General features: G+C 46.3%; 1 protein-coding gene across 1 annotated transcript; it reads left to right on the top strand.

Annotated features, from left to right (window-relative positions):
* Positions 1 to 2,609: 2,609 nt before the first annotated feature.
* Positions 2,610 to 13,579, top strand: parp6a (poly (ADP-ribose) polymerase family, member 6a). Its single transcript, XM_084682815.1, has 22 exons — positions 2,610 to 2,624; positions 3,639 to 3,716; positions 4,272 to 4,366; positions 4,522 to 4,582; positions 4,728 to 4,818; positions 4,949 to 5,015; positions 5,401 to 5,550; positions 5,687 to 5,837; positions 6,400 to 6,531; positions 6,902 to 6,997; positions 7,213 to 7,305; positions 7,457 to 7,582; positions 7,728 to 7,793; positions 7,933 to 8,000; positions 8,221 to 8,269; positions 8,433 to 8,545; positions 9,417 to 9,489; positions 10,815 to 10,884; positions 11,478 to 11,557; positions 11,694 to 11,757; positions 11,966 to 12,050; positions 12,169 to 13,579. The coding sequence occupies exons 1-22, from the start codon at positions 2,610 to 2,612 to the stop codon at positions 12,269 to 12,271; spliced, it is 1,926 nt and encodes a 641-aa protein (XP_084538941.1). The 3' UTR covers positions 12,272 to 13,579.
* The last annotated feature ends 1,315 nt before the right edge of the window (positions 13,580 to 14,894 follow it).

Here is a 14,894-nt window from a genome sequence, read left to right as displayed (position 1 = left end):
GTGTGTGTCATCTTTGAATGTCCATCTCAATCCTAGAAACACTTCCATTTGTGTTGCCATGGTGCAAAGGGACATGCTCTGCTTGCTAGAATTGTGTGGATATCACAAAAATGGCAACGCCCACTGTATCCATCAAGTCTCTCAATCCTCCGTGGCTCTCTTTTGTAAAGGCACCAGTCCACACTCCGTCCAACGCTCTACAGCTGACCTGACACAATCATACTGGTGTGGCACAGATGGTTTATTAAAACAGGAGCACTGAATTTGTCCTCAGGGTGGGAATCTCCACCAGGGTCACTGCCATATGTCTGGCCTTTGGAAAACCTGCCTTAACACTATAGAGAAGGTCTTCTACCGTGAACCGACACAGCCCAGCAATGTACAGGGAGTTCTCTTTCCTGTGTCTAATCTGCCCAGCCCACAGCTCACTGCTTACTGGGAGCTAACCAGGGTAAACACAGATTAACACAGTAGCGTATCCCCTAATGGTCCTCGAGATAGTTATGTTTCGTTGCCTTATGTCATCCTTGAATGGATCTCAGAACATAAAGTGATTGGGTTGGGCACTGAATCCTCTACCAAGCTGCAGCCAATCCAGGCATGACATATAAAAAATCTGGAAGGGAGGAACGTTTGGAGTTTCTCAACAGGGTCTTTTAGACCCTTTAATCTCTAACCTTACCCTTCACTATGGATTGTTTTCTGTGTCAGATAAACTATGTAACAATGTATTAAAGACAAATTCATATTTAAAATGTAATCAAATGTGTTAATATAATATAATGTCCCATAATATCTAAGAGGTTAATATGATGTAAATGAATAAATGTAAATATCATACAGATGTATCTATAATACATGTTGCACATACATTTTACACAGACCAACATAAAAAAACACGCCCTCACATGCACACAAATGAAAAGAACTGCCATTTTACTCTCTTTTTCCCTCTCCCTCATCCCCCTCAGCAGCAATGCAGTCAGCTGCAGATCACATGACCATCTTCTGGCTCTGACTGAGCATGCTCGGCCCCCTCAGTGTTGTCAGGCAAAAACTAAGACAGCAGCAGCAGCAGCAGAGACAGAGATCTGCAATAGATAAACACACAGACAGACTGGCACAGAGAGCACCCAGACAGCACAGCGGCACACTCCAAAGAAGAGACCAAAAGCATCAGCAAAATGGAGGATCCTGACATGAACATCTCTCATTGCTGCTTATAATGGCTTTACTTTAGGTTCTAATAATTTTTTTGATTGGAGAGGGGGTGATAGCTTAACTAGAAAAAAAAAAAAAACAGGTGTTCCCTTTAAGAGGGGGAAGGAGCCGGAACAAGGACCAAGGACAGCGTCTTCTCTCCTCTCTCTTTCCCTCTCTCCCCTCCATCTCTCGACTAGGTAAGTGTGCGGCGGGGGGTGGGGGAGGGGTAAAATCACTCTGCATCGCTGTGGCTTTGTGGGCTTGTGTGTAAATTCAGTTGAGAGGAAGGTGGGGGGGGGGTCTCCGGGGGATGGTTTGTCTGCATCTCTCCATTGGTATGTACGGTGACAGAGGTGAGGGGGCGTCGGGGACATGACAGGGTCAGCAGGACAGGAGGAGGAGGAGGGAGAGAGCGGAGGTCATTGTGAAAGAGGTGTGTATGTGCGTGTGTGAGGGTGGAGGGGCAGGTGATGTATTCAACGCTGCCCAAAAACTCAAATGAAGCAGGTGATTGTTTAGCAGGGATTAAATTAACTGGAAATCCCACGAAATAACGAGTTGGATGCCAGTACCTACATCAACAACAGGAAAAGCTAGATGACATGTACACAGTAATGTCTGGGGCTGGGATCTTCGCATTTAGAGCCAGAGGTCTGCTGAAACAAAATGGCTCAGTTCAGGAGAGAGAGGCGCTTGATGCTCACAGCCCAGGCAGCGAAATGAAAGAGAGAGAGAGAGAGAGAGAGAGAGAGAGAGAGAGAGAGAGAGAGAGAGAGAGAGAGAGAGAGAGAGAGAGAGAGAGAGAGAGAGAGAGAGAGAGAGAGAAGAAGAAGAAGAAGAAGAAGAAGAAGAAGAAGAAGGGAGGGAGTGAGAGGAGAACGGAGGGAGAAATAAATACATTTCTTTTTTTTTCATTGACTCATAAATCTGGCAGACACCATCACTGGTGTATTGACAGACATAGGAAATGTATCTGTATGTGTGTGTATGTGTGCTTGCATATGTGTGTCTACTAATGTCTGTGCGTCTTCTGCATCGTAGACTTCACACCCTCTCTGATCCACTAGAATAACTCGGCAATAGTTTCACCAAGGTTTCCTAAAATAAGACTGCAGACTAGCTACTGAAATAATGACATCCCAATGATACAGTTGTCTGCCGCCTCATCCGAGGAAGGGTCTGCTTCAGTGTAGCAGCTGGAACTGGGCTTGTTCTAGAGAAGTAACGAGGTCACACCTGACTCCATCACACACTGACCTCACCCCTGGGACCTGCCTCAGGTTTCCCACTGTTTAACCCCTATTTAAACAGGAAGTCTTTTTGATGCCAAGATGATTCCTTTGCAGAGTTCTAATATAGGATGATACAACACTAACACATCCCAATTGTATGATTGCTGGAAAATCATGGATGTGGACACAGTATGGGCCAGGTCACTTCTTCCTTGCTGGAAAAGTTGCTCTAACATTTTGCTCCAAGATAAACATAGATTTTCTTGCAGAAATGTGTAAATCCCTCTTCACAGCCTTTCACTTCTCTCTCTCTCTCTCTCTCTCTCTCTCTCTCTCTCTCTCTCCCCCTCCTTCCGTGGTGATTAATGAAACAGTGACAGAAGGCAGAGATGGCTGTTGCTAGGATACATGGCAAGGTGGAGTGCAGATGATTAAAAGAAAGCAGGCAAAGGAGGCCACCATTACTGAGTGCTGAAGACAAGATTACATTGCCCTTTCACTGATTCTCAGCTTTGTGAGAGGAATGTGAGATGGCTCATCACTCGTCATGTCACTCTCGTTTCTAGGGTTTAGGTCCCATCACTGCTGAGGACGTGTAAGTGAACTGACCAGCGGAAGGATTCCTTTTTGACCCTCTGCCTACCGGACGCCTAGCTGGTATGGATGGGAGTCCGGAGAGGCCTTACCTTGTCTGAGAGAGCCTTATGAAAAACAGACACAATGGTAAGACTACAAAAGGAAGCTATGTAACCTGTTGTTATAGACTACAAAACCCAGTGGTCTCATTAGTGTATTTGCCTTGGTAGATTTAGCTATAACCAGACTGTAGGAAACATGATAGATACTGTTACAATATCTTTGCCATGCGGATGCGATTGAGCGTTGTTGTAAATCATGGTTGCAGTTAGACTGATCTCGATACTCATTGGTTGTCACACTGCAGATTATTCTTTTACAATTTATTTACTGATCTATCATTTTATAGTTGTAATATTTCTTAATCCTGACCATGGGTATATATTCCCCCCTTTTGGCAAGCTGTGAGCATGCTTCTCTCAGATAGAGGGAGAGGGAAGGGGTAATATAGGAAGGGAGGATGTAAGATGAAGGGATGCTAAAAAGGGCTTGGTCTGCTTCCTTCTGATGTAGGCCATAATGGCCTTTTGAATGTGTGTGTGTGTGTGTGTGTGTGTGTATCTTCAGGACATCAAAGGCCAGTGCTGGACGGATGAGGAGTCTGACGGAGAGAATGAGTCAGAGCAGTTCCTTTATGGGATTCAGGTACTGCACACACACATACACAAACACACATTCACACACACACACACACACATAATGTACAAATTCACTTACACATACATGAATAAACACACACTCATGCTGATGCATACATGCATAAACACACCCAGACAACTTTTGAGAATTCCTGTTCAAACAAGTTCTGGTGATCATCAATGAGGACAAGAGCAGTAAAATCCTCCAATATGCAGTCTTATCACATACTATCTACTGCAAAGATGGAACACAAAAGCTTAATCTTTCAATCAACCTTTTATATGGACGTTTCTCTCATGCTTGAGGAGAAAATCCAGTCCAGAATTAAAAATGATTTCCCAGTGGCAATAGATAATCTAAACACAAAATAATATCCAATGCCTGTCGGTCTGTCTGTCTGTCTGTCTGTCTGTCTGTCTGTCTGTCTGTGTGTGTGTGTGTGTGTGTGTCTGTCTTTCTGTCTGTCTGTCTGTCTGTCTGTCTGTCTGTGTGTGTGTCTGTCTGTCTGTCTGTCTGTCTGTCTGTCTGTCTGTGTCTTTCTGTGTTCTTATCTGTCTGCAGGGGAGCTGTGCCGCTGATCTGTACCGTCACCCTCAGCTGGATGCAGACATCGAGGCGGTGAAGGATATCTACACTGACAGCGCTGTGTCTGTCAGGTAATCCACTGGTCCTGCCTTATTGACTCTCACCAGGAACTACTCTGATCTTGGACTTGACTCTGCAGAAAGACTCAATTAACTAGATATAATATTTGATCTTATTAAATCTAAATAAATACATCTGTATAATCTGGTATTTTTCCTCCCAACAGAGAGTATGGAACCATCGATGATGTGGATATTGATCTGCAGATCAATATCAGTTTTCTAGATGTGAGCTAAGGATGTCATCCATTTTCCTCTTTACTGTAATATCAAATCTGGCTTTGTAGAAACTTTCTATAGGATTGTATCTTAGCAATATACTGCATGTACTAGATATAAATACAGTTGATCATCTTGTGTTTATATGTTCCAGGAGGAAGTTGCCACAGCCTGGAAGGTCATCAGAACAGAGCCTATCATTCTGAGACTGCGCTTCTCTCTCTCTCAGTACCTAGATGGACCTGGTGAGTAATATCCATATGAGTGTTTTTTTTGAATGTGTGTGAGTGTGTGCCTGTCTGTGTACATCTGCACCTACTTGTGCCTATGAATGTGTGTGTGTGTTGCATAATAATCTGAGTCATTTGTTCTCAGAGCCATCAGTGGAGGTGTTCCAGCCCTCCAACAAAGAGGGCTTCAGTCTGGGCCTGCAGCTTAAGAAGTGAGTCCTGCGCACATCATCATCATCATCATCATCATCATCATCATCATCATCATCATCATCATCATCATCATCATCACCATATTACGAGCCAATGTTCTCAACCTTCAGAACAACAAAACAATCCCTTTGTCCACTAAAAGGGCTTAATTTATCGGTTTCTGCAGTTAAATGACTTCCTGTCTGTGTAGATCGGTTAATGCCAGATGCATGCCGTTCTTCCTGCTTATATGATATTTCAGTTCTGTTGCATTTCAGGTATTGATCATTCCTAATTACTTTCTGTGATTGCAATCCCCCACTTACCCCTTGACTTACTGTGTGTGTGCGTGTGTGTGTGCGTGTGTGTGTGTGTGTCTGCCTGCATGTGTGTGTGTGTTCCCAGGATCCTCAGCACGTTCACGGCTCAGCAGTGGAAGCACCTTAGTAATGAGTTCTTGAAGGCCCAGCAGGAGAAGAGACACAGCTGGTTCAAGGCTGGAGGGACCATCAAGAAGTTCAGAGCTGGACTCAGCATCTTCTCCCCCATCCCCAAGTAAGACTGCTACTGCTTCTGACCGCTTCTGACCGCTTCTGACCGCTTCTGACCGCTTGGGACACAATGATAAAGCTTTGCCACATACAGTATGTCATGACACGTCCATTACACGTTTGTCTGTGTGTGTGTCCAGGTCCCCTAGTTTCCCTCTGATCCAGGACACGGTTCTAAAGGGGAAGTTAAGTGTCCCGGAGCTGAGGGTGACCCGACTGATGAACCGCTCCATTTCCTGCACCATGAAGAACCCCAAGGGAGAACTGTTCAGCTACCCCCCCAACAGCCAGGTCGGAACCCCTAAACACACACACACATACACTCACACACAACATAACCATACATAAACACTACATGTCCTGCTGGTCAATATGCATATCACAGTCCCCTACATAAACACAGCTGTTATTTACACTAGACTAACATTACAATATTGCATAATTGGATAACAATTGCATTCTTCAGTAGTCAATAACTGTTTTCTCAATGGAATTGTTAACAAACTGCACAAAACTGGGCTTAAATGTAACTTTCCCCTTCCCTTTCACAACACACCAGCTAATGTTCCTTCCTTCCTTCCTTCCTTCCTTCCTTCCTTCCTTCCTTCCTTCCTTCCTTCCTTCCTTCCTTCCTTCCTTCCTTCCTTCCTTCCTTCCTTCCTTCCTTCCTTCCTTCCTTCCTTCCTTCCTTCCTTCCTTCCTTCCTTCCTTCCTTCCCTGCCAATTTCCTTTCTTATCTCTCTTTTTTTCTTACTTATTCCCCTCCTATCCGAGCCTCTTCCAGACCCCTCCCCCTCCCCGAACCATGGTGTGTGCCGTTTCCCATAATGCTTTGTCTTCATTGACCCATCAGACTGTGGCTGTTCCGGCGGCCAGGGCTCCAGCGCAGATTACCACGCGGCAGCTGATTGAATTGTTTTTCTCATCCCAGGCGGGCGGACACTGCAAGAACATCCCTACCTTGGAGTATGGCTTCTTAGTACAGGTACGAGCTTCCAGGACATAGAGCCACCCCCTCTTTGCACAACTCCCACACACACTGACAGGCCTTTAAAACAGAGCATCCTCTGATGGACCTTCGAAAGGCAATTTGAAACATTGTCATGTTCTAATGTGGATGCAAGCAAGACAGAAACAAGACAAATATATTACTAACACTACTAGAAAGTTAGTATACCAGCCAATTAATGTACCAGTCACTTCATGCACTGTACCAGTCAGCTAAATGATAGCCAGGCTATATGTGTGTATTTGTGTCAGAGGAAGCAGTGATGGTGAGGCCAAGTGTGTGTGTTTGTGTCAGATGAAGCAGTGATGGTGAGGCCAAGTGTGTGTGTGTGTTTGTGTCCTCACAGATCATGAAGTACTCGGAGCAGAGGATCCCTACTCTCAATGAATACTGTGTTGTCTGCGATGAGCAGCACGTCTTTCAGAATGGATCCATGTTGAAGGTACAGGAGAAAGACTGTGTGGTCCTCCGTAAGAAATGATACCTGAGTCCATATTACATCTGAAATGACACATAGATCAAAATATAGATAACGTAGGTTGTAAATGCTTGAATACAAACATACATAAACGTAGGTTGTTTTGTATGAACAATGTGTTCTCAATGATTGTTTCCGTGTTTCACTGCCTGTCTGTGTGTGTGTCTGCGTGCTTGTAGCCTGCTGTATGCACTCGGGAGCTGTGTGTGTTCTCCTTCTACACCCTGGGAGTGATGTCAGGGGCCGCTGAGGAGGTGGCCACTGGAGCAGAGGTCATTACAAGCTACACACACACACGCACCCCCACACACACACACACACACACACACACACACACAGACACACACACGTGCACAAATACCCACGTCCACGTAGACACACAATCATGGGACTCTCCGTTTGTTTTTCATAATGATGTTTCAGGTGGTGGACCTGTTAGTGGCGATGTGCAGAGCAGCTCTGGAGTCCCCCAGGAAGAGCATCATATTTGAACCTTACCCTTCTGTCGTGGACCCCAATGACCCCAAGACTTTGGCCTTCAACCCCAAGGTGCTGATCACCCCTCTACACATGCAGCACGGTTATAAAGATGCGACATGCGGGTTTATGGGTGTTAATCCATTGTGTCTCTGTGTCACCCCACCCCTTCTCCCCTGTCCCCTGGCTGTGTGTCTCCCCCTCTCTCTGGTCACAGAAGAAGAACTATGAGAGACTGCAGAAGGCACTGGACAGTGTGATGTCCATCAGGGAGATGACCCAGGTACAGAGGGGAAGGGGGGGTGTTGAGGAGGGGGAAGGAAGTACAGAGTAGGGAGGGATGCCCAATGAAATCAAACATTGAACATTGAATGCGCTCAAAACTGACATGAGCATAAAGCGTGTGTATTTATGTATTTCAGGGCTCTTATCTGGAGATTAAAAAACAGATGGACAAGCTGGATCCTCTGGCCCACCCTCTACTGCAGTGGTTAGTAGTGTTGATAACTCAAAACACCTTTGTCGAATATCTGAATTGCTTAAGAACTCTAGACAAGTATAATGTCAGCTTTATGCTGTAACATGCAATGCTAAGTACTGTCTGGTGCTACAAATCCCATGTTCATGTCTGAATCTACTCACTTGTCTTTCTTCCCTCTCTATCTCCCTCCCACCATCTCTATATTTCTCCATTCATCTCTGTTCTCCAGGATCATATCCAGCAATCGGTCTCATATTGTCAAACTGCCTCTGAGTAGGGTACGGTGATCAACATCTTCCAGTTTATTATCTTCATGGTAGCTAGCACTGGGATGTCATAGCTCCCATGTAGTTTGGGAGTAGCTCCATGACATGTCATATTGATATTGTCTCTGGCACTCTGTCTTTGTCTGTCTGTCTCTCGTTTGCTCTCTCCCTCCAGCAACTTAAGTTCATGCACACGTCCCACCAGTTCCTGCTCCTCAGCAGTCCTCCAGCCAAGGAGGCGCGCTTCCGCACCGCCAAAAAACTTTACGGCAGCACCTTCGCCTTCCAGTGAGTGCCCTGCTTCCCCCTCATCCCTCCCTTTACTTCAGCCTTCCAAAACCTGCCTCGCTCTGATTCCTTTCATCTCCCCCTGTCCAGCCCTGCCTCCACTGCCTTCCACCCCCCCTCCCCTCCATCCACCTCCCTTGCCTCCCTGTGCGTCAAAGCAAACCAATCTAGCTCAGTCCCTCCGGGAACACAGCTCTATTCAACAGCCACTCTACTGAACACAGCCTAAGAATAACAGCAGTCTGTTTTGACCCCCTCTGTGTTTTTATTTTAAGAGACGTGAAACAGTCCAATTTGATATTTCCTCTGGGGCTGGCAGTCATGTAACACCGGGGTTTTGAAAGTAAAAGGGTTAGGGTTCAAGATACACATACTTTGTTGATTCTGTATTTAAACATCAAACATTCTAAATGTGAATTATTTGGGGTGATAGATGTAGTCTTCAGAGTGTTGGGGTGGTTGCAGAGGCCAGCATGAAAAGCTATCAGTGACCAGGATGTGACCAGGATAGAAATGCAGCATGTTTGTGTGGTTGGAGCCGCCACAAAGCTCTGGCCGCACATTAGAAGCTTTGTTTGATGAAGTGTTTTGTATTCACACAGCTCTCTCTCTCTCTCTCTCTCTCTTTCTTTCTTTCTCTCTCTCTTTCTTTCTTTCTTTCTTTCTTTCTTTCTTTCTTTCTTTCTTTCTTTCTTTCTTTCTTTCTTTCTTTCTTTCTTTCTTTCTTTCTTTCTCTCTCTCTCTCTCTCTCTCTCTCTCTCTCTCTCTCTCTCTCCCTCCCTCCCTCCCTCCCTCCTTCCCTGCCTGCCTGCCTCCCTCCCTCCCTCCCTCCCTCCCCCCCCCTCTCTCTCTCTCTCTGCGCCTGCTCTAGTGGTTCCCATATAGAGAACTGGCACTCCGTTCTGAGAAATGGACTAGTCAATGCCTCTTACACCAAACTGCAGGTACGTCCGCTCCAGCAGTTTGCTGGTTTAAGACGCATCTTCCCTTGGACAGCAGCTCCTGCCTGTCCGTCACATGGGGCAGGTCCCCTGGCTGTCCAGCTGATCCATTTTTGACAGCAATGGTTGCCAGATTCACTTGTACTGGCCCCCTTATATGGGCAAGGCCCACCGGTCACTTCCTCCCCAGCCAATGTCAGCAGCTTCCTGTTTTCCTGCTCTGACAGCAGCGGATGGCACGCCCCTTCCTGTACTGAGAGGGAGGGGGCTGTGGTGTGCGCTGGGGGCTGAGGGGTCACCAGAGGGCTTTGCCAGAGGCCTGGGGTTAACCGCTGGGAGCACTACATTAGGTAGACTATGGGTAGGACAGGCTTCTTCAACTAGAGCTGGCTGGATGGAGATCCACACTGGTGTGAATGTGGTGAGGTTCACATGGAAGGTTAGTGAACAGTACTTAGATCATGAGTATCCAGGATATCAGACCTGGCATTTTAAGCTGCTGTGTTCTGCATTGAAAATGGTTGGCGTTTGTGTGTGTTGAATCACGTGTCACACTGTATGTGTGTGTCAGCTGCTGTTTTGTAAAGAAACGTTTTTAAAGCAAGCGTGAGTCGGACTTGATTGTGCTTGGTTGTTGTCTGACTCTTTAGCTCACATCTTCAATCTTTCTCTTTATTCTATCTTCTTTCTTCTTCATTTTTCATCTTCTCGGGATTTCTTTGTTTGCGTTTTCTGTGGTTGAGTCTGTCTTCCTTGGTCGTCACACCAATGCCTGGTGTGTTTCTGTGTCTGTTCTGGTCACATTCAGACAAATCATCTTATTACATTTGTATCATTATATTTCTTTCAAAGCTGAAATGTTTTGAATTGTCATCCCTCACTTTGACCAATCCTTTTTATGGATGTTCAGTCCATTCGAGAAAGACATAAAGAAAAGACTTGTTCCATACGTACCTTCTCTTTTCTGGAGCTGGGACTCAAATTTCTCTCTCTCCCCTGCCCACATGGAATACCTGAAATGTCAATATCCTGTCTGTCATCATCTTCAACGGCAATAGGCGTACTTCCTATTCATCACGGAGAATCATGGAAATGACAGCTCTTAACAAGATCCGCATCCAACATCTTGTATTGACATTTCACAATGTGAAAGGGGTGTGCGTGTGTTAGCCTTGAGTGAGTCTTTGGAGAGTCTGTGTATGTCCGCGTGTCTGCGATAGTGTGCGCGTGTCTTTAAAGAATGTGTGTGTGTGTGTGTGCGTGTCTGTGAGTGTGCGTCTCGCCCGCTGGGCTTCCTGTGATTCTGCCCCTGCTCTCTCCAATCCCAGCTGCATGGTGCAGCATATGGCAAGGGCATCTATCTGAGCCCCATCTCCAGCATCTCCTTTGGATACTCAGGTAGGCACCCACCCACCCTCCTCCCCTCTTTTCCGTACTCTCTCTTTATCTCTCTCTTTATCTCTCTTTATCTCTCTTTATCTCTCTTTATCTCTCTTTATCTCTCTTTATCTCTCTCTCTCTCTCTCTCTCTCTCTCTCTCTCTCTCTCTCTCTCTCTCTCTCTCTCTCTCTGGTGCCCCCTGCCGTCCACAGTGCTGCCTGTCTAACTCTGTGTTCAACATCGCCCGTGTCACTGGCTTCATCTGTGGTTCGCCCCTGTGCTCTGCTGTCCTGAGCTGTCTCCACTCTGTGTGTGTGTGGGGGGGGGGGAGGGGGGAGGGAGGGGGGTCCTCTTGTCTGGCTATTTATGTTCCATCGCATATCACACACGTTGTTGGCTATGTGCATGGTCTGTGTCCAAATGCAATGGACATGCAGTCATTGGTCATCGTTCCATGAGGTAACTGATCCCTCCCCCCCTCCATCTTGCCCCTAAACTCCAGGGAAGAGTTTTACATCGCATCAGTGCATGGTACTGGCAAGACGGGCGTGGCCAGATTCACTGCTCTACTTTATTTACAAGTGTGTATGTTTGTGCTTGTATGTGTGCAGGGATGGGGAAAGGACAACACCGTATGCCCACCAAAGATGAGCTGGTGCAACGCTACAATAGAATGAACACTATTCCTCAGGTACCATACTTGCTGAATTGTTCACAGGACTCGCTCGCTAATGAGCCTTTGACGAGTAACAATACAGTGACTCATCAAGAATCATTATGTTTGATGATTCCCTGCAACTGACTCATCATGCTGACTCATTCCACAGAGCCGACCCATTCAGTCAAGGTTTCTCCAGAGCCGGAATCTGAACTGCATTGCCCTGTGTGAAGGTCAGTTCACGATGATATTTCATATCTTTTGTCTGTAGGTTATGTTCCTGGGTATTTTATTCAGTGAGAGAAAGATGCTGCATCCAAAGAAGGTGCTTGTGAAGGATGTTGTTGTTAGCGAAAGCCCTACTTGATTTGACTAAGCTTTATGAAGACCCACAAAGCGAGAGAGGCCAGACTGACCCCCTGACCTTTAACCCTTCCTCAGTGATCACATCAAAGGACCTCCAGAAACACGGCAACATCTGGGTGTGTCCCGTGTCCGACCACGTCTGCACTCGCTTCTTCTTTGTGTGAGTGTCCTTAGCCCTTTCGACCTAAACGTGTCTCTCCGCTGTTGGACTGGCTGGCATGGATGTGGACCCACTGAACCCTGAGCCTGACCCTGCTCCCTGACCCCTTTTGTTGCAGCTATGAGGACGGCCAGGTGGGCGATGCCAACATCAATACGCAGGAGCCCAAAGTGCAGAAGGAGATCATGAGAGTGATTGGAACCCAGATCTACTCAAGCTAATGGAGGCCCTAATGCAGACAGTCAGACAGGGGAAGAGCCGTGGTCACCATATCTAGTCACTTTGGCTGTCCCTCTCTCTCTCTCTCTCGCTCTCTCTCTCTCTCTCTCTCTCTCTCCCTCTCTCTCTGTCCTGTTTTGTGTCTTTATATTCTTATCTTCTTAATTTCTTCAAAAAGAAAAGATTGAACAGAACGGGGACGTCAGAGTGGACGGTCTCACATCAACACACACACGCCTACGTCTACACACAAACACACACACACACAACTGCTCAAGCACACGTATGTCAATATGTGTGCACGCACAGATAATACACACACACACACACAGACAGACACCAACACGCACGTCCCTTTCAGACGCCGCTCTTTCATTTCCGCCGGGGTCACCTCCAGTCTCCTGCCGTCTCCGTCCCCTCTCCTCTATCCGTTGAATCTGTGGAGCCTCTCCCGTGTTCACACGCCCCCTTGTTGTGGACGTCTAGACAGTGAGAAAGGAACGGCTCCCGACGCTTATTAATGCTCTCCCTTCATTATCAGTGATGGATTTACATACATGCAGAGAGCCAGCTCTCTGTGTTGTGTGCGCTAAGGCACTATCTCCCAGCGATCTGTTGATTTCCTTTTCTGTGATGAATGGCAGGGAGGGGTTTTTCTGCCGGGGTTAGTGTCCTGCAGCACAGGGCCCGTGTCTGCAGGGAGCAGCATGAACCACACCTCAGAGGGCCAGGATCAATCCCACTCACACACTTACTGGTACTGAAGTGCTTCTCATCGTTATGGTTTTATCTTGGGGGAGTGACGTACCCTGTGCAGAAGAGACCCTGTTTATCGATTAGTTGTCTGTACATGTATGTGTGGCTTTGTATTACTCTGAACATTGTTAGATTGTACTGGAACATTGCACTTCTTCAGCGTCCTGTCCAACTGGGAGAGAAACGCACCTCAGAATATCCTGGCACCTTCAAACGTATAGATAGTAAGGGAAGTAGAGAGGTGGAGTTAGAGCTCAGTAGAAAAAATCAATACTTGATGTCCTTCATGCTAAATGTCTTCTTTAGGACATACCTGTGTACTGTAAACTGCTTTTCTGGGTTTAAATTTCACAAATGGCGACTGATGTTGAAACATTCTGTTGACGTTTTGTTGTAAATAAGGAGCAAAGGGAAAGGAGATGTTCAGCTGGGAGACAGAGGTGCACATTCCTGTTATGTTGTTGGAATGAGAGAGACCACCTTATGAAGCCTTTTGATTCTCGGAATCTTCCCTTTGATTCTGTAGGCCTTTGATGATGCCTATTGCCCCTACCCCCCCCCCCCTCCCTTTCCTCCCCAGGACCCTAGATGTGCACCTTCTCTTGTCACCCTATGTATTGTGTATCTTCACGAACAACTGATAACATGCTATGATGATCATAATGATGATCGTAATGGTAACAGTGACGAGGATGTTGACAACGATGATGACGACGATGATGGAAAGAGCGAATAAAGTTACATTTTGCACAATTTTAGATCCTGTTTTCATCCGTCCTGTTTTCTATACTGTTTGTATGGGGGTGATTTGAAATGTGAGAATTGACATTGTATGGAGGCATGATGTCAAAATGTTTTTGACACCAGGGGGCAGTGTAACACTTTGTGACAGACACCAGCATGCTACTCTCCACGGTACTAACAGTACTGTTGGGGTAGTAGTAGTGTGATATGAGAAAAAAACATGTTTTTCAGGTTTTATTTGCTGATAGGAAATACACATTGCTATTATTCACCAATAATACTTGCTTAAGAACACTAAACGACACTCAAACAAACACACCACATAGAGAGAGAGAAAGAGAGAGAGAGAAAGAGAGAGGAAAAAAGAGACTTATTTCACCGCTGTCGAATCCAAATCCTTTAAAACAGAGATGGAGAATGCCACACGGAATCTCTCCTCCAACCTCACCACTCTACCCTGCTTCATAGCATAGCTCTGATGGCTGTTTTGGCTCCACAACGGCTTCCTCGGGATCTCAAGTGGCAAATGTGGAAGTGAAGAGCACATTTGCAGGGAAGCACTTGTGGATAGGTGCTCGAAAGCCACTTCATGAGTGTATTAGTGGTATTGAGGAATCCTCCCTTTCAGAGTGACTCATTGGCTTGGCATTGTAGCAGTGTGCATCTTCCTCTGAGGGACTGGATGATCCACATGTGACATTATGATCTTTCACTCACAGCCTCCATGTTGGGTCCATGTTGGGTCCGGTTCTGGCTGCTAGCACATGCTGCAGGAAAACTTGCTGGGGGTAGGTCAGTCCAACCTAGCTGCTGGAACAGCAGAAAGCCTAACTCAGCCTGGTCCAACAAGCATTTCTGCTGGTACTCACACTCTCAACAGACAGCCTAGCCTCATCTAGTTGACTGTTCTAGAACACCAAGGAAGTCCAGCTTAGCATCAAGCTGGTGTTATACTGTAACTGAACACTGGGGGGAGCTCTGGTACTGCTCACCTGTTCATCCCTCTCTCTATCTATCCACAAAACTTTACCTACCTACCAGTATGACACACACACACACACACACACACACACACATACATTTGAACACAAATACACAAACTCACACACACATGCACGCCCCCCC

The sequence above is a fragment of the Hypomesus nipponensis genome, chromosome 19 (assembly GCF_054491055.1).
Source record: "Hypomesus nipponensis isolate SF chromosome 19, ASM5449105v1, whole genome shotgun sequence".
NCBI lineage: Eukaryota > Metazoa > Chordata > Actinopteri > Osmeriformes > Osmeridae > Hypomesus > Hypomesus nipponensis.
The sequence above is the reverse complement of the archived record's forward strand: the minus strand, read 5'-3'. Positions and strand labels throughout refer to the sequence as shown.